Source organism: Salmo salar, chromosome 01 (assembly GCF_965601325.2).
Source record: "Salmo salar chromosome 01, fSalSal1, whole genome shotgun sequence".
Taxonomy (NCBI): Eukaryota; Metazoa; Chordata; class Actinopteri; order Salmoniformes; family Salmonidae; genus Salmo; species Salmo salar.
This window is the reverse complement of record NC_138291.1, coordinates 10,480,434-10,502,599: the sequence shown is the minus strand read 5'-3', so window position 1 is coordinate 10,502,599 and position 22,166 is coordinate 10,480,434. Positions and strand designations below refer to the sequence as shown.

Below are 22,166 nucleotides of genomic sequence, written 5' to 3'. Positions count from 1 at the left end.
TGGTGCCGGAACCCGAGGAGCAAACCAAGCATGTGGGCCCGCCTCTCCGTACTCAGCATCTCCATGTGCTGTTGGGTAAACGGTCAGGAGCTTTTCCTAAAGCTGGGGGTGGGAGAGATTAAAGCATTAAGGGAAAGGGGATATAATATGGATCCGTTCTCTGCTACTTTGCCCTCCCTCCCAGAATGCTGTTGTAATGCGTTGGTTTAGGGGTGGTGGGTGGGGGAGATTCAGGGAGAACAGGCCAGGTTGGCAGGCTAAGCCGAACCGCAGTCGGCCCATGTGGCAGGAGCAGCCGGTGGATGTGGCGTAGTCCCCAAGCAGTTGTCCTGTCATGTGTATCTAAGTGATTATCAGGAATGGCAGCGGGCCGCTTCATCCAATCAGGGCTATTATCCTCCTGGCCCCACTGTTGATTAGAGTGATTGAGAAGATAGAGAGGAGCTCACTGTAAAAAGGGGATTATAGGTCCAAATGGGGCTGTGGCTCGGGTGTGTGTGTGTGTGTGTGTGGACCCATTGTGACCCAGTCCAGCTAAAACACTCGCTAGCTTTGACAAAGCTGGGATTTGTGTCATTCATTGTAAATATGTAGATCTATTTCCCATCCCCTTGTATTTATGGTTGTTGCTCATACAAGTTTGTCGTTGGTTAATGGTATTTGTATTAGTTTTTTTAGAGAAGCAGTTGTACTGTCCCACTTCTGCCATCCTGGGTCTAGCTAGCTCAAAGTGATAACCATTAGCCAACTCAGTTGCCACTGTGCAGAGTTAAAGTAGAGTGACTATGTTTGTCCCTATTATTGTTCTGGTACTTGGTTTGTCACTCCCTCCGCTGCTTCTGAAACACTCAGATGTCTGTTCACTTCATGTCAGAGAAGTGAGTCCAACAATTACGCCACCAAAAATATGACAGATGCGAATGACAGTGTTTAATTAAATGAAAACAAATCCTATTGAAAGCTGAATTTAATATGCAAATGAACACATTCAGTTCAGCGATGATGTTGCTGTTCGTCCACACATTCAATTTCAATTTACTGCAGAGTTCATCTAGCTACTGTATTGAAGTTTCAGTGACATATGCAGATCTAGCTTCATGAATAAGACATCGCATGGATCCCTTGACCTCAAATATTTTTAACTTCTCCTGTATCCCTGATGGGTTGTAGTCAGAATTAGAGAGATGGGTTGTAGTCAGAGGTAGAGAGATGGGTTGTAGTCAGAGGTAGAGAGATGGGTTGTAGTCAGAGGTAGAGAGATGGGTTGTAGTCAGAGGTAGTGAGATGGGTTGTAGTCAGAGGTAGTGAGATGGGTTGTAGTCAGAGGTAGAGAGATGGGTTGTAGTCAGAGCTAGTGAGATGGGTTGTAGTCAGAGGTAGAGAGATGGGTTGTAGTCAAAGGTAGAGAGATGGGTTGTAGTCAAAGGTAGAGAGATGGGTTGTAGTCAAAGGTAGAGAGATGGGTTGTAGTCAGAGGTAGAGAGATGGGTTGTAGTCAGAGCTAGTGAGATGGGTTGTAGTCAGAGGTAGAGAGATGGGTTGTAATCAGAGGTAGAGAGATGGGTTGTAGGTTGTAGTCAGAGATAGTGAGATGGGTTGTAGTCAGAGGTAGTGAGATGGGTTGTAGTCAGAGGTAGAGAGATGGGTTGTAGTCAGAGGTAGAGAGATGGGTTGTAGTCAGAGGTAGAGAGATGGGTTGTAGTCAGAGCTAGTGAGATGGGTTGTAGTCAGAGCTAGGGAGATGGGTTGTAGTCAGAGATAGAGAGATGGGTTGTAGTCAAGAGATAGACAGCAAGTCTTACACCATGATGACTGCACCAAAAGTGAACTGGCAATCATGTTCTGGCTGCTTGTATGATTGGACCTTCCCAGAACCCCACACAGACGGCTTGGCACTGATAGAATGTCAGATTTGGAAAGAAGAAAAACATTTGAGCTGGCTCAAAACACTAGCCTTTAATCCAAGTTATTCAATTTGGATCCACATGAAAAAATACTATGGTCTAAATACTGTAGTATTACTATATTTATATACACTGTAGTGTTTTTGTGGACATGACTGTAGTATACTATAGTGTTTTTGTGGACATGACTGTAGTATACTATAAAGGAAAGGGAAAGGGGGGATACCTAGTCAGTTGCACAACTGAATGCATTCAACTGAAATGTGTCTTCCTCATTTAACCTAGCATAGTATTTACTGTAGTGTTTTTGCGGGCATGACTGTAGTATACTATAGTATTTTTGCAGACATGATGGTAGTATACTATAGTGTATTTGCGGACATGACTGTAGTAAATGTAAGTAATAAGGCCAGAGGGGGTGTGGTATATGGCCAATATACCACGCCTAAGAGGTTGTTCTTATCCACGATGCAACACGGAGTGCCTGGATACAGCCCTTAGCTGAGGTGCCTTATTGCTATTATAAACTGGTTACCAATGTAATTAGAGCAGTAAAAATGTTTTGTCATACCAGTGGTATACAGTCTGATATACCATAGCTTTCAGCCTTTCAGCCAGCATTCAGGGCTCGAACAACCCAGTTTATAATGTAGTAACACCTGCCGACTAGGGTTAGCTAAAACTACCAGACTACGATAGTTACTGTTTAATGAAGAGAACACCTCAACCAGAACTTAAGACACACAGGTTTGTGACAGGCCACCTATTGAGTTGGGTCAACAGTTCTGAGCAATGCAACAGACCCGACAACTCACCATAGCAAAAATGTTTATTACAATTGTAACATCTAAACTTAGAGAGGTTCTAGGCCCATTAAAGGGAAACAGTAGAGGCAGATATAAAGAAACAATGTTTTTTTAAAGCTTAGAGGATTAGGTTTGCTTGTTTGACAGATAAATTACTGTAACTTCCACTAGAAAGCTTTCTGAAATATAACAGTGCTTTCACAGAGATTCAGCTGACCAAGTTCACAGATGAACAAAAACAGTGACAAACAATACTGTCATTTGATTGTAGGAAATAAAGAACAGTGAACCACTGCATTTACATGAACTGTAGATATTTTAGAAATACAAATGACTTCTTAAGAAGACAGCCACCTTTTTTGGAGGGCTCAGTCAATAAACTGCCTGGACCTCAAATCAGAAAAGTCTCTCCAAACAAACCAACTGAAAACAAAAGGATATTATTGCAGTGAATACTGCAGTAATGTCCTCAAAAACACTAAAGTGAATACTATTCATAAAGAACATCTTGAATATTGTCACACATGAATAAACTCACTGATGGTCAAACTCAACACATACCATTCAGAACAATCGACCACAAGCCAAACATTTTTGGGGCGGCAGGTAGCCTAGTGGTTAGATCGTTGGGCCAGTAGCTGAAAGGTTCCTGGATTGAATCCCCGAGCTGACAAGGTGATCTGTCGTTCTGCCCCTGAACAAGGAAGTTCCTTCACGGTTCCCTGGTAAGCCATCATTGTAAATAAGAATTTGTTCTTAACTGACTTGCCTAGTTAAATAAAGGTTAAATAAAATAAAAATATTCAAGACAGCATGGTCACAAAATGGTTGCTCACAGAAACAACCCAACAACTTATAGTCTATACACACAAATTATCTTCCAGGTACAAAGCTCCCACCTGAACACCAAGGGGTGCTTCTATACATTTTCTACACGTCCTCCCCTAAAATAGGGCCCAGGGAAACTGACCAAAACTTTGGTTCCTAGTCTGTCACACATTCTTCAGTTACAATACTAACTGACTGAGGTTTAGGTTATGGTTATGGTGATACCTATCTACTGTGGAACTCTGGGTGAAGAGCAGGCGGAGGCAGAGATGCACTTCAGTTGATTCAGGTACTGGAGATGATACATGGCAGGGAATGATTGACAGTTGTTGACATGAGGCTCGTCTTGAATGGAGATTTGGTTGGCTTTGCATGGAGTATGGTTCATCTATCAATCAAATGTATTTATAAAGCCCTTTTTACATCAGCCGATGTCACAAAGTGCTATTCAGAAACCCAGCCTAAAACCCCAAACAGCGAGCAATGTAGATGTAGAAGCACGAGACAGGAAGGTACAAATAATACTGGTCAAAAACAGCAATGAACATGCATAATTAATCGTCTGTTAATGACAATAATAAAATGTAATAAGCATATAAATGGGTAAAGCTATAAATAAACATAGCAGCAATTAACAATGAATGGCCAGTAAGGAGTGCAATAGCATGCGGAATGGTAGGCCGAAGTTATAGCAGGCTAATTTAGCAATTGCTACATAGCATAGCATAGCATGGCAAGCAAACAAACATTATAAAACTAACAAAAGTAGCAAGCATAGCCATAAAGCAGGCCTAGTGAGCATAACAAGGAAATGCACAAAAAAGTGCAACATTTATTAATAAGGATCGGACCCTTTTTTTCAATTTTCGCCTAAAATGACATACCCAAATCTAACTGCCTGTAGCTCAGGACCTGAAGCAAGGATATGCATATTCTTAATACCATTTGAAAGGAAACACTTTGAAGTTTGTGGAAATGTGAAATGAATATAGGAAAATATAACACATTAGATCTGGTAAAAGATAATACAAAGAAAAAAGCATGCGTATTTTTGTATTTTTTTGTACCATCATCTTTGAAATGCAAGAGTAAGGCCATCATGTATTATTCCAGCCCAGGCGCAATTTAGATTTTGGCTACTAGATGGCAGCAGTGTATGTGCAACGTTTTAGACCGATCCAATGAACCATTGCATTTTTGTTCAAAATGTTGTATCAAGACTGCCCAAATGTGCCTAATTGGTTTATTAATAACTTTTCAAGTTCATAACTGTGCACTCTCCTCAAACAATAGCATGGTATTCTTTCACTGTAATAGCTACTGTAAATTGGACAGTGCCGGTAGATTAACAAGAATTTAAGCTTTCTGCCAATATCAGATATGTCTATGTCCTGGGAAATGTTCTTGTTATTTACAACCTCATGCTAATCGCATTAGCCTACGTTAGCTCAACCGTCCCGTGGGGGACCGATCACCGATCCTGAAGAAGTTTAACATGTGTCCATTAAAACTACTAGTACCAAAGGGAACTGATCAATAGACTCAAAATACCAGTTTTTTATTTAGCCATTATTTAACTAGGCAAGTCAGTTTAGAACAAATTCTTATTTTTAATGACAGCCTAGGAACAGTGGGTTAACTGCCTTGTTCAGGGGCAGAACGACAGATTTTTACCTTGTCTGAGCCGTTAGCATTTCACAGCCATTAGTGGCTGATATCAAACAATGGTTTGGGAGTCCTCTTATCCTCTTCTACAAGATAAAAGGCTTGTCCTTAGCACTGCTGATCCGACACAATGAATTGATGCTTGTTTCAAAGTATTACTGATCCGACACAATGTACCGATGCTCGTTTCAAAGTATTACTGATCCGACACAATGTACCGATGCTCGTTTCAAAGTATTACTGATCCGACACAATGTACCGATGCTCGTTTCAAAGTATTACTGATCCGACACAATGTACCGATGCTCGTTTCAAAGTATTACTGATCCGACACAATGTACCGATGCTCGTTTCAAAGTATTACTGATCCGACACAATGTACCGATGCTCGTTTCAAAGTATTACTGATCCGACACAATGTACCGATGCTCAACGACGTCCGAAGCGTCATTTTTTTTATCACGTGGTTTTTCAAACTGTTTGGCAAAATGCGAGACCCCACAGATTTTGTCGTGGTTCTGGTGCTTTCTTCAATTCCAAGTTGCTTTCAAACACCGGCCTCGACTGAACAACTTACAATGTAGTACATTTTTTTCATGTAACGTCACCTGAACGGTAGCTTAGCAGGTAGAGTTGGGGTCTCGGGGACCAGAACACTCAGACAACAGGGAACGGGGTTGAATCCCAGCTAAGGCATATTATTTGTATAATTGTTTTATGTGAAACCACACTTTCTGCACATTGTTGTTTAAACAATTAGTTTAATTCAGTAAAGTAAAACAAAATAATGACATAGATTCACAGTTTTTGACAGCAAAAAAAGGGATTCACAGCATAAAAATGGAAGCATGATGAAAGTTGCTATCCTGTATGGTAAATGATAGTAGTCTACTAAGACCCGCAACTAGCCGCTGGAGATTTGAGGAATATTGTGGATTTTTTTATATGAACTTCAAATGCTGCTTTTCATTGCAGACCAGCAGATGTCACTAATGTTTTTTAACCTCTTACATCTGGACGTTCCGCTAGCGGAACACCTGCTCCAATATCCAATGATAGGCGTGGCGCGAATTACAAATTCCTCAAAAATACAAAAACTTCAATTTTTCAAACATATGACTATTTCACAGCATTTTAAAGACAAGACTCTCCTTTATCTAACCACACTGTCCGATTTCAAAAAGGCTTTACAGCGAAAGCAAAACATTAGATTATGTCAGCAGAGTACCAAGCCAGAAATAATCAGACACCCATTTTTCAAGCTAGCATATAATGTCACAAAACCCCAGAAGACAGCTAAATACAGCACTAACCTTTGATGATCTTCATCAGATGACACACCTAGGACATTATGTTATACAACACATGCATGTTTTGTTCAATCAAGTTCATATTTATATTAAAAACCAGCTTTTTACATTAGCATGTGACGTTCAGAACTAGCATACCCCCCGCAAACTTCCGGGGAATTTGCTAACAATTTACTAAATTACTCACGATAAACGTTCACAAAAAGCATAACAATTATTTTAAGAATTATAAATACAGAACTCCTCTATGCACTCGATATGTCCGATTTTAAAATAGCTTTTTGGTGAAAGCACATTTTGCAATATTCTAAGTACATAGCCCAGCCATCACGGGCTAGCTATTTAGACACCCGGCAAGTTTAGCACCCACCAATATCAGCTTTACTATTATAAAAGTTTGATTACCTTTTGTTGTCTTCGTCAGAATGCACTCCCAGGACTGCTACTTCAATAACAAATGTTGGTTTGGTCCAAAATAATCCATCGTTATATCCGAATAGCGGCGTTTTGTTCGTGCGTCCCAGACACTATCCGAAATGGTAAATCAGGGTCGCGTGCATGGCGCAATTCGTGACAAAAAAATTCTAAATATTCCATTACCGTACTTCGAAGCATGTCAACCGCTGTTTAAAATCAATTTTTATGCAATTTATCTCGCAAAAAAGCTATAATATTCCGACCGGGAATCTCCTTTTCGGCAAACAGAGGAAAAATCACAAAGACGGGGGCGGCCAGGGCACGCGCCTAAGCCCACAGTCCCTTGATCGGCCACTTGAGAAAGGCGATAATGTGTTTCAGCCAGGGGCTGGGATGACGACATTCAGGTTTTTCCCGGGCTCTGAGCGCCCATGGAAGACGTAGGAAGTGTCACATTAGAGCAGAGATCCTTTGTAAAAGATAGAGATGGCAAAGAAGTTCAAGAAATGGTCAGACAGGCCACTTCCTGTAAAGGAATCTCTCAGGTTTTGACCTGCCATTTGAGTTCTGTTATACTCACAGACACCATTCAAACAGTTTTAGAAACTTTGGAGTGTTTTCTATCCAAAGCCAATAATTATATGCATATTCTAGTTACTGGGCAGGAGTAGTAACCAGATTAAATTGGGTACGTTTTTATCCAGCCGTGAAAATACTGCCCCCTAGCCATAACAGGTTAAGGGTGGGTGGGAAAGGATCTGGGTGGAGTTGAATCAGTGAAGGTAACCTGTAGTGGACTTGTGATATTTGTTTGTGTTTCTTCTGCCCAGAGGGAGCGGGTGCTCTGTCGCCTTGCAACTTGGGTCTAGATTGGTTTCTTGCTTTGCCCTTAGGAACAGGGCACCATTGAAAGGAGTGATTTCGGGGGTAGCCTTAAGTGTGGAAGTGGAGCAATTGAAGTTTCCTGGTGTTTGTGACGCCCGACCATTTGTTGCAACGTAGACCCGGTGGTAAGCGTGGTGAAACATTGTCAGTCCTTTTGAGTTTTGAGTAAGTCTTTACCAGACAAAGTCATTTTAGCATATATCAGTTATCCTGTTAGAGCTTTTGTGCCGAATCCACTGCGGTGTTTCAGGTGCCACATTTATGGCCATGTCGCAGCAGTGTGTTGGAGAGAGATTCCAAGATGTGGGAAGTGTGCAGGACAGCATGGGATAGAGGATTGTGTAGTTTCGGTGGATAAAGTTGTGTGTCAACTGTAGGCGTGCCCATGATGCTGGGGATCGGAAGTGTCCGGTGTGAGAGGCAGGTTGAGGTGGCCAGAGTCAAAGTAGTGCAGAAGATGTCATATGCTGAAGCAGTGACGAAAGTAGAGGAGGATGGGTCAAGGGTGAGGGATTCTGAGAGGATTCCTGTGAGTAGTAGATCTGTGCCAGAACAGAGGGATAGGCCAACGAGTGATATACTTTATGCTTCAGTATGGTTGGCTTGTTAGTGTTCATAGCAATGGTTATCAACTGTACCACAGAGATGAAACACAAATCACAGAAAATAGATGTTGTGCTGGCAGCTGCAGAGAAGTATTTGGATATACAAGATTTGACTTCAGAAGAGTTACAGGGTGTGTTGAGTGTTGGTGTCCCGTTCTACCAGGCCGTTGGCATGGTGCAGGAGCAGATAGGGTCCAAGTAGTGGGGGAGTAGGTTTTTAATGAATGGATTGCATCACCAAGTATCATGGATTTATATTATAGTCCAGTTGGGGATGGTAATGCAACATATTGGATGCCAACCACCGTTAAACCACGAAGAAGAAGAGGAGAGAAACGTATAAAAGCACCCCTTGGTCACGCTCAGGTGAAGCTTTGTACCTGGAAGGTCCTTTGTATTTATAGACTGTAAGTCGTTGCTGTTGGTTGATTTCTGTGAGCAACCATTTTGTGACCATGCTGTCTTGAAGAAATGTTTGGAGTGTGGTCGATTGTTCTGAATTGTATGTGTTCAGTTTGACCATCAGTGAGTTTATTCATGTAACAATATTCAAGATGTTCATTATGTAAAACCACTGCAATAATGTCCTTCTGTTTTCAGTTGGTTTGTTTGGAGAGGCTTTGCTAGTTTGAGGTCCAGGCAGTTTATTGGCAGTGCCCTCCAATAGTGACCCTTTAAGTAAAGTAATTTGTATTTCTAAAATATCTACTGTTTATGTAAATGCAGTGGTTAACTGTTCTTTATTTTCTACCATCAGAAGAACATTATTGTTCTTAGTCCTCTTGTGAACTTGGTCAGCTGAACACTGTTGTATTTCAGAAAGCTATCTAGTGGAAGTAACAGATCAAAGTCATTTTGGTGTACTCTTGTTAATGTGTGTTATTTCTGTCAAACAAGCTAATCCTATAAGGTTTTAACAACTTTGTTGGGCCTCCTGAGTGGTGCTGTGGTCCACTAGAGATTCTGGGTTCGAGTTCGGGCTCTGTCACGACCGGGAGACCCATGGGGCGGCACACAATTGGGCCCAGCATCGTCCGGGTTAGGGGATGGTTAGGGGAGTGTTTGGCCGGCAGGGATGTCCTTGTCCCATCGCGCACTAGTGACTCCTGTGGGGGGCCGAGCGCAGTGCATGCTGACACGGTCGCCAGGTGTACAGTGTTTTCCTCCTACACATTGGTGCAGCTGGCTTCTGGGTTAAGTGGGCATTGTCAAGAAGCAGTGCGGCTTGGTTGGGTTGTGTTTGGGAGGACACACGGCTCTCGACCTTCGCCTCTCGAGTCCATACGGGAGTTGCAGCGATGAGACAATACTGTAACTACTACCAATTGGATACCACAACATTTGGGAGGAAAAAAGGGGTAAAAAGTAAATAAATTACAAAAAAATGTAGTTTCTTCTTTACATCTGCCTCTGTAGAGTTTCCCTTTAATGGGCCTAGAATCACTAACGTTTAAATGTAAAGCATTTTGGTTTATTTTTTGCTGAGGTATGTTGTCGGCTCCGTTGCGTTGCTCAGAACTGTTTACCCAACTCAATAGGTGGCCTGTCACAAACCTGTGTGTCTTATGTTCTGGTTGAGAGAATGCCAAGAGTGCAAAGCTGTCATCAATCAAACGGTGGCTACTTTGAAGAATCTCAAATATAAAATATATTTAGATTTTTTTTATTCTTTTTTTGGCCACTACATGATTCCATATGTGTTATTTAATAGTTTTGATGTCTTTACTATTTACAATTTAGAAAAGAGTAAAAATAAAGAAAAACCCTTGAATGTGTGATAGAAGAATTTCTATGTTAAAAGATAACGATTAAATAATTCTACCCTGAAACCTAATTATTAGTGATATGGTTTATGTAGCCTGTATAATGAGTAACTAAAATGTTCAGCATAAATCTAACTAGGTTGGACTGGGGAAGAGAGGAATGTTAGTGTGTGTGTTTAAGTAAACACCAAGAACCGTTAAACTGTGGTTGACCCGGCATAGCTTGAACTCTGAGTGTTTATGATATGAGAGTGAGTACCCCTCAAGGTTTCCCTAATCTCAGAGGAATGAAACTGTCAGCTGGGTAATGATCTACAGTGTTGAGAGTTCTGGGGAAGAAGATAACTAACTCGCCTTAATGTTCGTGTGTATGTGCATGTGTAAATAAAGGAGCCTGGTATATAATCGATGTCTTTGTATATGAACTGCAGAGCACACTCGTGAATAAACATTCTTGACTATTGTAAGCTGGGAATTCTGTCTGTTTTATTTAAACCAGAACTTTACGAACTCTGAGTTGCAGACGGAGTATTTTAATTGAAGTTAACATTGAGAACATAATTCTCTTAACAATTGTCACGGCTGTCATCGTCGTCAGACGATATAGCAAAATCATCGTCGGAAAAGGAGGACCAATATGCAGCAGGATTGAGATTGTTCATCTTGAACATTTAATAAACTCAAAATGAACATACAAAAATAACAAAACGAACTCACGATTTACAGACAGTCTTCTCAGGCTCACATATGCTAGACAAGAAACAATCTCCCACAAAATACAAACACACCCTAATATATGGGACTCGCAATCAAAGGCAAATAGACCACACCTGCCTTCAATTGAGAGTCTCCACCCCAATTACCTAAACATAGAACCAGACTCACTAGACTAAACATAGAATTACATGAATATCAAACAGTGCCCAAAAACCCCGGAATACATAAATCAAATGCCCTCCTAAATAACACACCACCCCGAACCACATAAAACAAATACCCTCTGCCACGTCCTGACCAAACTACAATAACAATTAACCCTTATACTGGCCAGGACGTGACAACAATGAGTAGGTGTGTACAAACTTTTGACTTGTTCAGTACATGTACATATTGCCTCAATTACCTCAACTAACCGGTGCACCCGCACATTGACTCTGTACCGGTACCTCCTGTATATAGCTTCCACATTGACTCTGTACCGGTACCTCCTGTATATAGTCTCGCTACAGTTATTTTATTGGTGCTCTTTAATTATTTGTTATTTTTCTATTTTCTTCTTTTCAATTTCTTTTTTATCTTATTTTAGTAAATACTTTCTTAACACTTATTTTTCTTAAAACTGCATGTTTTGTTAAGGGCTTGTAAGTAACCATTTCTGTTGTATTCAGCACATGTGACAAATACTATTTTATTTTGATTTGAACTGGTGTAGAGTCTTATGTTCTGGTTGAGGTGTTCCCCTCATTAAACAGTAACTGGTGTAGAGTCTTATGTTCTGGTTGAGGTGTTCCCCTCATTAAACAGTAACTGGTGTAGAGTCTTATGTTCTGGTTGAGGTGTTCCCTTCATTAAACAGTAACTGGTGTAGAGTCTTATGTTCTGGTTGAGGTGTTCCCTTCATTAAACAGTAACTGGTGTAGAGTCTTATGTTCTGGTTGAGGTGTTCCCCTCATTAAACAGTAACTGGTGTAGAGTCTTATGTTCTGGTTGAGGTGTTCCCTTCATTAAACAGTAACTGGTGTATAGTCTTATGTTCTGGTTGAGGTGTTCCCTTCATTAAACAGTAACTGGTGTATAGTCTTATGTTCTGGTTGAGGTGTTCCCTTCATTAAACAGTAACTGGTGTATAGTCTTATGTTCTGGTTGAGGTGTTCCCCTCATTAAACAGTAACTGGTGTAGAGTCTTATGTTCTGGTTGAGGTGTTCCCCTCATTAAACAGTAACTGGTGTAGAGTCTTATGTTCTGGTTGAGGTGTTCCCCTCATTAAACAGTAACTGGTGTAGAGTCTTATGTTCTGGTTGAGGTGTTCCCTTCATTAAACAGTAACTGGTGTATAGTCTTATGTTCTGGTTGAGGTGTTCCCTTCATTAAACAGTAACTGGTGTAGTGTCTTATGTTCTGGTTGAGGTGTTCCCCTCATTAAACAGTAACTGGTGTAGAGTCTTATGTTCTGGTTGAGGTGTTCCCCTCATTAAACAGTAACTGGTGTAGAGTCTTATGTTCTGGTTGAGGTGTTCCCCTCATTAAACAGTAACTGGTGTAGTGTGGTAGTTGTGCCATTTTAGCTAACCCTAGTCGGCAGGTGTTGCTACAATATACTACAGTCATGTCCGCAAAAACATTACGGTGAATAATGCAGGATACTAGTCAAGTCGTCAAAAACACTACAGTAAATACTGTAGTATACTTCAGTCATGTCCACAAAAACACTATAGTGAATACTGTAGTATACTACAGTAATGTCTGCAAAAACACTACAGTGAAGATTATAGTATCTAGTAATACTACAGTAATTAGACCATAGTATACTGTAGTATTTTTTTTCATGTGGGTTAGCTGTAACATGTTGGGCCACAATGGAAATACATTTTAAATACATTTTTTTTGTTATTCTCGACAAATCTCTAAATGCATTGTATCCACATTTGTATTGTGTTTTTAAATAGTTAAATAAATCAAGGGATACTACAGTGTGGAGTATAGCATACTACACAATTTTACAATAAGCACTACACAATCGAGGGAGAACCTCAGAGGAAATCCCCAGTATGAGCTCCCCAAGGAGAGCACAAATCAAAACAGCATTGACAAAGCTAGCAGCTAGCAGTAAAGCTAGCTAGCAGCTAGCAGTAAAGCTAGCAGCTAGCAGTAAAGCTAGCAGCTAGCAGTAAAGCTAGCAGCTAGCAGTAAAGCTAGCAGCTAGCAGTAAAGCTAGCAGCTAGCAGTAAAGCTAGCAGCTAGCAGCCCAATTGATATAAACATGATTTAGTAAGCACTACACGATTGAGGGATACTTCAGTGTGGAGTATAGTATTCTACAGTATACTAAAGTTTACTACAGCATTCTGTAGAATTTCATAGTAACTACTATAGTATTCTATAGTAAACTGTAGTATTTTTTTATCTGGGCGAATGCAGGCTCCATGAACACACGTCCAAATTGTTTGCCTCTCTTTTCTCCGAGGTCGTTTTATTCTATTCAAATCCACACGAGATATGTTTCCATATGTTAAACCCTGAACATATGCTGCTCACTGAACCAAGAAAATGGGTACCCACGTCATTGTCATCCTATGGGGCCATATTTAGGTGAGGCATGCTACAGAGAAGACTGACATCACAGGACGGCCACATTAGCAGAGTCATGTTGGGGGGGGGGAGACTCATTCTCTAAAAATAGACAATAGAAAAGTAGGTCAGGGTACATTGCAGGCAGCTGGCACACAGGAAGTACAATACCTTAAGTTTTTCCCTTTGTTGTGCAGTCCAATGGAACAGCCTTAACCTTTAGCTCGTTAGCTATTTTGGGCCTGTGCTTTTTAATTACCATAACCCCCCCCCCCCCCCACACACACACACACACAATATGAGTAGAAACATATTTTCCCGGCTCATAAAGTAATCTTATGTTGCGTTATGGCCCCCCAATACACATTCTCAACATTACATCCATTATTTTCATTTCAAACACATTGCAATGAACTACTCTACTCTGCACGATAGGAGGCTACCTCAATAAGAATAGTAGAAAATTACATTAATTTCAGAGCTAGGGGAATGACTCATGAGTATATCATTGAAGCTCCAGCTCTGTGATACTGAAGGCTTCAGTTCTGGCTGTTCATATGGGGGGATCAATATTGGAAACATCCCGGTTCGTCGGTCTCCCGTGCACAACTTTGTGAAGTCTAATAAGATAGGTTATTTTTTTATCTCCCGTTTCTAAAGATGAATAATATCCTTGGTTTATTGTATAAATCTTGCTCCTCTCAAATCGTCTGTGCTTTACATCAGCCGGGGAGATGCGGGTAACATTGTGTGAATCAGCAGAGGCAGACGTTTTTCATGAACAGGAGAAAAATTAATTTCCCTAGTTATATGGACTGTGACTTTAGCCATACCTCTGTTTTTTCACTGTTTCTACACGCTAGTTATATGGACTGTAGCCTCGTCACGAACCAGGAAGTTCCATGTCAGAAATCATCTAAAAATCATCTAAAGAGGGGTCAGAACCCAGTGTAAATCAGTGACGCCTCTCAACGCGTCAAACCAATCAAATGCCTTGCTAGGGCGGAGCTCCAAAAGGTGCTCAGCAGATTAGTGCGGTAGGAGTAAACAGTGCGTGTAGGCGAAACATTTCAACAAAACACGCAATTTAGTGCATTGTCAGCGCGTTGGTTTTCACAGCATTTCTCTGTTAGCTCAAGATGATCTAAAGCAGAAATGGTCTACAATGCTGGCCATATTAATATTTTTCTGAAGTGATATTTGGCTGTAAAGGCTAGCATGAGGGACATGTAGCTTTCTTTAAGAAAAGTCAGCTAACCTTGTAAGCTACCTAGGTTTAACTAACTAGCTAGTTCCTATTTCTCTCACGATTCTAAAGCCAACATAAAAAAAAGAAGAAAAAACGCATATTATTGACTTAAAGTTTAGCTGTGTTAGCCCAGTCTCTAGTTTATCCACTGATGCATAGAGCAACCATGTACTGTCTATGGTAACTTCAATCATTTTGCTAGCAACATTGCTAAAATTAATGAAATTAAATGAACCTCATAAAATGTTACCTGTAATGCTCATCTCCTAATTTTCATACTGTACCGAAATTACAAGGGTTGGATTTGCACCATTTCTTTTTATGTCAGCACTTAAAAGGCATGTACCAAATGTGGTATATAGTTTGCCTCATATACATTGTCTACTGGTATAATTTTAAATTGAGAACATACAGCTCAACATGTAAACAATGTGAGAGTTTAGCCATGCTCTGCTTCAGATGACAGATGCCCATAAGGCCAGTAATTCCATCATATTATATTGGCGATGCATGACATATGATAAGCTGCAGAATGGATTCACACAGCTGATATACTGAGAGAGAGTGACAATCAAATCAAACAGATTGGAGATCTTGCAACAAAAAGGAAATGTTGATTTGAGAACACAACACAGAATCACAGACACATTACAGACAGAACTCCTTCCCCTCTTTATTGCAGGATTGTGATTAATCAACATTGACACTAGTTCATTTTGCATAATAGTTTAACAATTAAAAACAGTTTAAAGACTTCAGTGAATCAACACTTCATCACTTCAGAATGTACAAATAAGCTAACTGGTATGTAAAGATTAGACATGTTACTCTAAACAACAATAGATAACTGAGTAGTAAGAAGTAGGTTATTATTACTAAAGCATCATTTCAGGTGAACAAAACAAACTCCATACCAGCGGTGGCCAACCTTGCTCCACTTATCCCTGACCTACTGAGTGAGCAGACTTCTATACCAGCCCAGCAATGGCACACTAGATTATCAACTCATTAGGTTTGATAAGTTGAATCAGGTGTGTTATTGCTGGGATGGAATAAAAGTCTGGGGTGTTATTTGGCTCCCGGGTGGCGCAGCGGTCTAAGGCACTGCATCTCAGTGCTAGAGGCATCATTACAGTACCTGGTTTGAATCCAAGCTGTATCACCCTGATTGGGAGTCCCAGAGGGCGGCACACAATTGGCCCAGCGTCGCCCGGGTTTGGCTGGGGTAGGCCGTCATTGTAAATATCCATTTGTTCTTAACTGACTTGCCTAGTTAAATAAAAGTTTAAATACATGCTTTTTTTTTTTTTCCCGAACCCTGCACACCTCCTGCAGGGTTGGCCTGCTCCAACTGTAATAGGTCTATACATTGTGTGATGTTTAACTGTATGTTGTGAACATACTGTAGGTAGGCCTACACATATAACCCATGGCATATAGGATATACCCTTAGTCTCTTGCAACCTCTCTTTTCATCTGCAAACAGTCTTTCACAGCTTTCCATATCTGAGTACAGTAAACATCACAAAGAAACAGGCTTCATTATACTCAAATTAGACAGCACTGAATATTATGATGCTTTGTCCTCAAAGATTTCCCCTCTAGGAACTGGATAATCTTTTCATAATGAGCTAGCTAGCTAGTAATACATTGTATTTATTTACTTGAATGGGTTCCCTCAACCAACCCTTTTGGGGTCCTTACGAAAACAAAAATAATAGGTAATCTTCACTATATTTTCGGTGGTAGCAAATCGCAGCAATGTGGATGAATGGAGGCAAGGAAAAAAGTGTTTGTCACCAGAGCGGTATAGAAGATGTTATGACATTTGACTTTCCCATTGTAATCCACTTTCAATTTCAATAAATATACACTTGATAACTTGAAACTAGCACTTGAAACTAGCATTGGCAACAACAACTACCCGGACGGAAAACTGTGACGCACACAACACATTGTGCCCCTTCTACACACTTGGAAATTGGAGACATTACAAACATCAAAATGTAAACATTAGTGAAGAGACTAGCTAGATTTACATTTGCTATCAAAGAGCGTTGCAGTAGCTAATTAACTTTACATATCTGAATTGTTACCCCACAGTTAGTTTGTTAGCTAGCTAGTTGAAGTTGTTCACAGTTAATTAGCCACCACTCGCTAGCTACCGTGACGCTGTCGTGTCAAAAGCCTGTCACCAAAAAAGGTCTGCAGATGTGTTTATATTTCATCGATTGTCATATAATCCACTTTTCCACTTTATTAAAAAGGATTGATATGACCAGTTACATCTGTGTTTCTCATTGAATCTGACATTCATTGATTTGATATTTTCTTCCTTAACAGCACCTCCTACAGTCCGAATCATCCACTCTGGCCATGCATGCAACGTCGAGGAGGAGCGCTATACCGAGCGCGTCTACACCATCCGGGAGGGAGAGACCCTGGAGCTAGCCTGTCTGGTCTCGGGCCACCCTCGACCTCAGGTGAGATCATCACTGCACTATCCCCAGATCCAGTTGACTGATGTACAGCGTTGTCTGTGCCATATCACCAGAATGACTGGAACTGACATTACCATTCAAGACAACGTTCTGTGATGGATGGACCAGCGACAATATTGAGTTTACCCATGACTGTACCAGTCAAGTTGCTGTGGTCTGAGCATAGAATTTGAGTTACTTGGCCTCCCGAGTGGCACAGTGGTCTAAGGCACTGCACTGCAGTGCTAGCTGTGCCACTAGAGATTCTGGGTTTGAGTCCAGGCTCTGTCGCAGCGACCGAGAGACGCATGGGGCAGCGCACAATTGGCCCAGCATCATCCGGGTTTGGGGAGGGTTTGACCGGCAGGGATATCCTTGTCCCATCACGCACTAGCGACTCCTGTGGCGGGCTGGGCACAGTGCATGCTGACCAGGTCGCCAGGTGTACGGTGTTTCCTCTGACATATTGGTGCGGCTGGCTTCCGGGTTGGATGTGCGTTGTGTCAAGAAGCAGTGCGGCTTGGTTGGGTTGTGTTTCGGAGGACGCATGGCTCTCGACCTTCACCTCTCCCGAGTCCGTACGGGAGTTGCAGTGATGAGACAAGACTGTAACTACCAATTGGATATCACGAAATGGGGGAGAAAAAGGGGTAAAAGAAAAAAAGAAGGAAAAAAAAGATTAGAATTACTAGATCAGACTCTAATTTAAGTCAACGTTGCTTGAAGGGTGGACCAGTCAAGTTGCCATGGTAACTAGTATTTCTATTTGTACGGCTCCTGTAAATTCTCCACCTTTTAGACTTCCACTCCACTGTCATAAATTTGCCGGAGCTGAGTGGCAGGGCGTCGTCAAGCACTCTCAGTCGCAAGGCCTCTTTAGGCCGCGTCACGCTGTTCTGTCCAGGTCTTTCCATGTGCAAATGAGTGCAATCAGACCGAGTGAAGAGGAGCTCTCCATTGGGGGGAAACGGCCACAGGAGAAATCATCAGATGTTCTCTACTACAGAACTACCCAGGGAATCAAACATTTACACTAAAAGCAAGAGAGAGAGAGAGCTGGAAAAGATGAGTGCATACCACATTTCTCATGGAGTCTTCATGAATACGTGTGATAGTCATCTTTTATTACTCAACATAGTTAAGTGAATGAATGGGAAAGGCATACAAGGAGTTGACACAATGGATGATGAAGAGGGGCGGGGGTCACTGTTGGAATGTGGAATGTTTTATTGTAGGATTGGGTATGTGATGTGCTAGGACCCTGATAACAGATGGTTTCATTCATCTCCACTATATTACAGTACAGTTCCACAGTAATGAATTGACTGAGGTCCAATTGTCCAACCTATACGACCACAGAGAGATGGCGCCATGGCGGCTTACAATGAAGCCGGGTACTATACTATAACACCATTTCATTGGGTGGATGGACTTCAAACACGCTGTAGATTTCCAGAACTTGGCTTCTGGGGCTTGTCACTGATGGAGCAACGGGGCACCATCCAGCCCTGGCATCGGCTGCCTTGTCCCCCAACTGACAGAAGTGTTAGCCTGCTAAAGCCAGGGGTGTGCCAGCCAGAGGCACAGAGCCATAATGCCAAGAATATTGTTCTTCTCTGCTGTTGTAGAATGCTGTTGTAGACTCTGCTGTTGTAGACTCTGCTGTTGTAGACTGCTGTTGTAGACTCTACTGTTCTAGCTAGGTCAAATTATATGTTCATTCCACATTTTCAATTTTTTTTTGCTAAAGACGCGAGATTGAGAATGCTTTTTTTACCCTCAGTGATGAGCATTATATCTTCCTCTTCCAGAAGAGTAGGTTCCATCGACATTTGCTCCAAGACATTTTGTACTAGGTTGCATTTTTGTACTGTTGCAATAGATTTAAATATATGATTATGCTTTTGTCTATTTGTTTGAATGGAACTTCAACAATGGGAGGTTTTTCTAGGATGTTCCAGAGAGACAACAGATAATATAGTTTTAGGAGGGGTCTTTGGATGAGCCTGGCTCCATGCATGTGTAAAATGGAGCCCCAAATGTTTTGACCTCCTCCAAAGTGCAGTGTTAGACCATGTGGGTTTTGGTGCTAAATCCGCCCCAACAATTTACTGTCATTGAGACAAAACTAGACGATTGCAACCCATGACTGTGTTTAGCTCAGGGCATGATCAGAAGTACAGAATAACGCCATGAAGTTGTGGCCAGTGAACAATTTACTTTCATCAGACAAAACTAGACGATTGCAGCCCAGGACTCTGTGTTCAGCTCAGGACATAATCAAAGTGACACATGCCATGACTGGTAGTGGTGGCTCTATTGATCCGTCGGTGGTATCTGTTCCAGCCGCTGACACATCGTCAGACTAATGAGCGCTAATGGCACTTTATGTTTTATCCCGTTAATTGGTGTGCCAGTCTAAATGGGCTCTGGAGGATACTTTTTAAAAGGCCAAATAGTATTGGGAATAATGTTATGGATAGTTGTTGTATATTTACTCCAGGATTCACTAGCATACTACTGGGAATGTAGCATGCTGTTCTGTTTCAATGTCCTCACTAGCATACTACTGGGAAGCGTACTTTTTGCCTAGTCTGACGCCGGAGGGGATGGCTGTCGTCTTATCGGCTCTTAACCAACCATGCAATTTTTTTCCCCCCCGGGTTGTTCATAACTTGTTTTGTACATAATGTTGCTGCTACCGTCTCTTATGACCGAAAATAACTTCTGGACATCAGGTACTATTACTCACCTCAGATTTGACAAAGAGTTTTAATTCAATGAGTCGGATGGGAGGGACATACTACAGACACCCGAGCAGGAACAGATCCCTGTCATTCGCTGGAGAAGGAAACTGCGGTTTCGTGGGAAAAGATCTGCTAGCTAACATTCAATTGCTGTAAAATAAATGGGATGAACTGAAAGCACGTAAATCCTACCAATGGAACATTAAAAACTGTAATATCTTATGTTTCACCGAGTCGTGGCTGAACGACAACATTAAGAACATACAGTTGGCGGGTTATACACTCTATCGGCAGGATAGAACAACAGCCTCTGGTAAGACAAGGGGCGGGGGCCTATGCATATATGTAAACAACAACTGGTGCACAATATCTAAGGAAGTCTCAAGGTTTTGCTCACCTGAGGTAGAGTATCTCATGATAAGCTGTAGACCACTACCTATCTACCTAGAGAGTTTTCATCTGTACTTTTTGTAGCTGTCCACATACCACCACAGACCGATGCTGGCACTAAAACCGCACTCAATGAGCTGGATACCGCCATAAGCAAACAGGAAAACACTCATCAAGATGCTGCGCTCCTAGTGGCCGGGGACTATAATGCAGGGAAATTTAAATCAGTTTTACCTCATTTCTATCAGCATGTTAAATGTGCAACCAGAGGGAAAAAAATTCTAGACCACCTTTACTCCACACACAGAGACGCGTACAAGCTCTCCCTCGTCCCCAATTTGTCAAATCTGACCATAATTATATCCTCCTGATTCCAGCGTACAAGCAAAAATTAATGCAGGAAGCACCAGTGACTCGGTCTATAAAAAAGTGGTCAGATGAAACGGATGCTAAACTACAGGACTGTTTTGCTAGCACAGACTGGAATATGTTCCTTGATTCTTCTGGTGGCATTGAGGAGTACACCACATCAGTCACTGGCTTTATCAAGTGCATCGAGGACGTCATCTCCACAGTGACTGTACGTACATACCCCAACCAGAAGCCATGGATTACAGGCAACATTTGCACTGAGGTAAAGGTTAGCGCTGCCGCTTTCAAGGAGCGGGACTTATACAAAATCCCGCAATTTTTTTAGCTTTATTTAAGTATGCAAGTCAGTTAAGAACAAATTCTTATTTTCAATGACAGCCTAGGAACGGGGGCAGAACGACAGATTTTTACCTTGTCAGTTCAGGGATTCAATCTTGCAACCTTTCGGTTACTAGTCCAACACTCTAACCACTAGGCTACCTGACGTCCATGCCATGCCCTCCGACGAACCATCAAACAGGCAAAGCGTCAATACAGGACTAAGATTGAATCGTACTACACCGGCTCTGACACTCATCGGATGTGGCAGGGCTTGCAAACTATTACAGACTACTAAGGGAAGCACAGCCGAGACCTGCCCAGTGACACGAGCCTACCAGACGAGCTAAATAACTTCTATGCTCGCTTCGAGGCAAGTAACACTGAAACATGCATGAGAGCTTTAGCTGTTCTGGATGACTGTGTGATCACACTCTCCGCAGCCGATGTGAGTAAGACCTTTAAACAGGTCAACATTCACAAGGCCGCAGGGCCAGATGTATTACCAGGACGTGTACTGCGAGCATGCGCTGACCAACCGGCAAGTGTCTTCACTGACATTTTCAACCTCTCCCTGTCTGAGTCTGTAATACCAACATGTTTCAAGCAGACCACCATAGTCCCTATGCCCAAGAACACTAAGGTAACCTGTCTAAATGACTACAGACCCATAGCACTCACATCTGTAGTCATGAAATGCTTTGAAAGGCTGGTCATGGCTCACATCAACACCATTATCTCAGAAACCCTAGACCCACTCCAATTTGCATACCGCACCAACAGATCCACGGGCCTCCCCCAGGTGGTAAAGGTAGGTAACAACACATCAACCACGCTGATCCACAACACGGAGGCCCCTCGGGTGCGTGCTCAGTCCCCTCCTGTACACCCTGTTCACTCATGACTGTACGGCCAGGCATGACTCCAACACCATAATTAAGTTTGCTGATGACACAACAGTGGTAGGCCTGATCACCGACAACGATGAGACAGCCTACAGGGAGGAGGTCAGAGACCTGACCGTGTGGTGGCAGGACAACAACCTATCCCTCAACGTGATCAAGACAAAGGAGATTATTGTGGACTACAGGAAAAGGAGGACCGAGCACGCCCCCATTCTCATCGACGGGGCTGTAGT

The 22,166-nt window shown here is 41.9% G+C and overlaps 1 protein-coding gene across 1 annotated transcript in view; it reads left to right on the top strand.

Moving 5' to 3' along the window:
• Positions 1–22,166, top strand: part of mdga2a (MAM domain containing glycosylphosphatidylinositol anchor 2a) — a 212,315-nt gene that overhangs the window by 38,580 nt on the left and 151,569 nt on the right. The window contains exon 2 of the mRNA XM_014210233.3: positions 17,065–17,204. Coding sequence (XP_014065708.3) covers positions 17,065–17,204 — 140 coding nt within the window. The remainder of the gene's footprint in view (positions 1–17,064; positions 17,205–22,166) is intronic.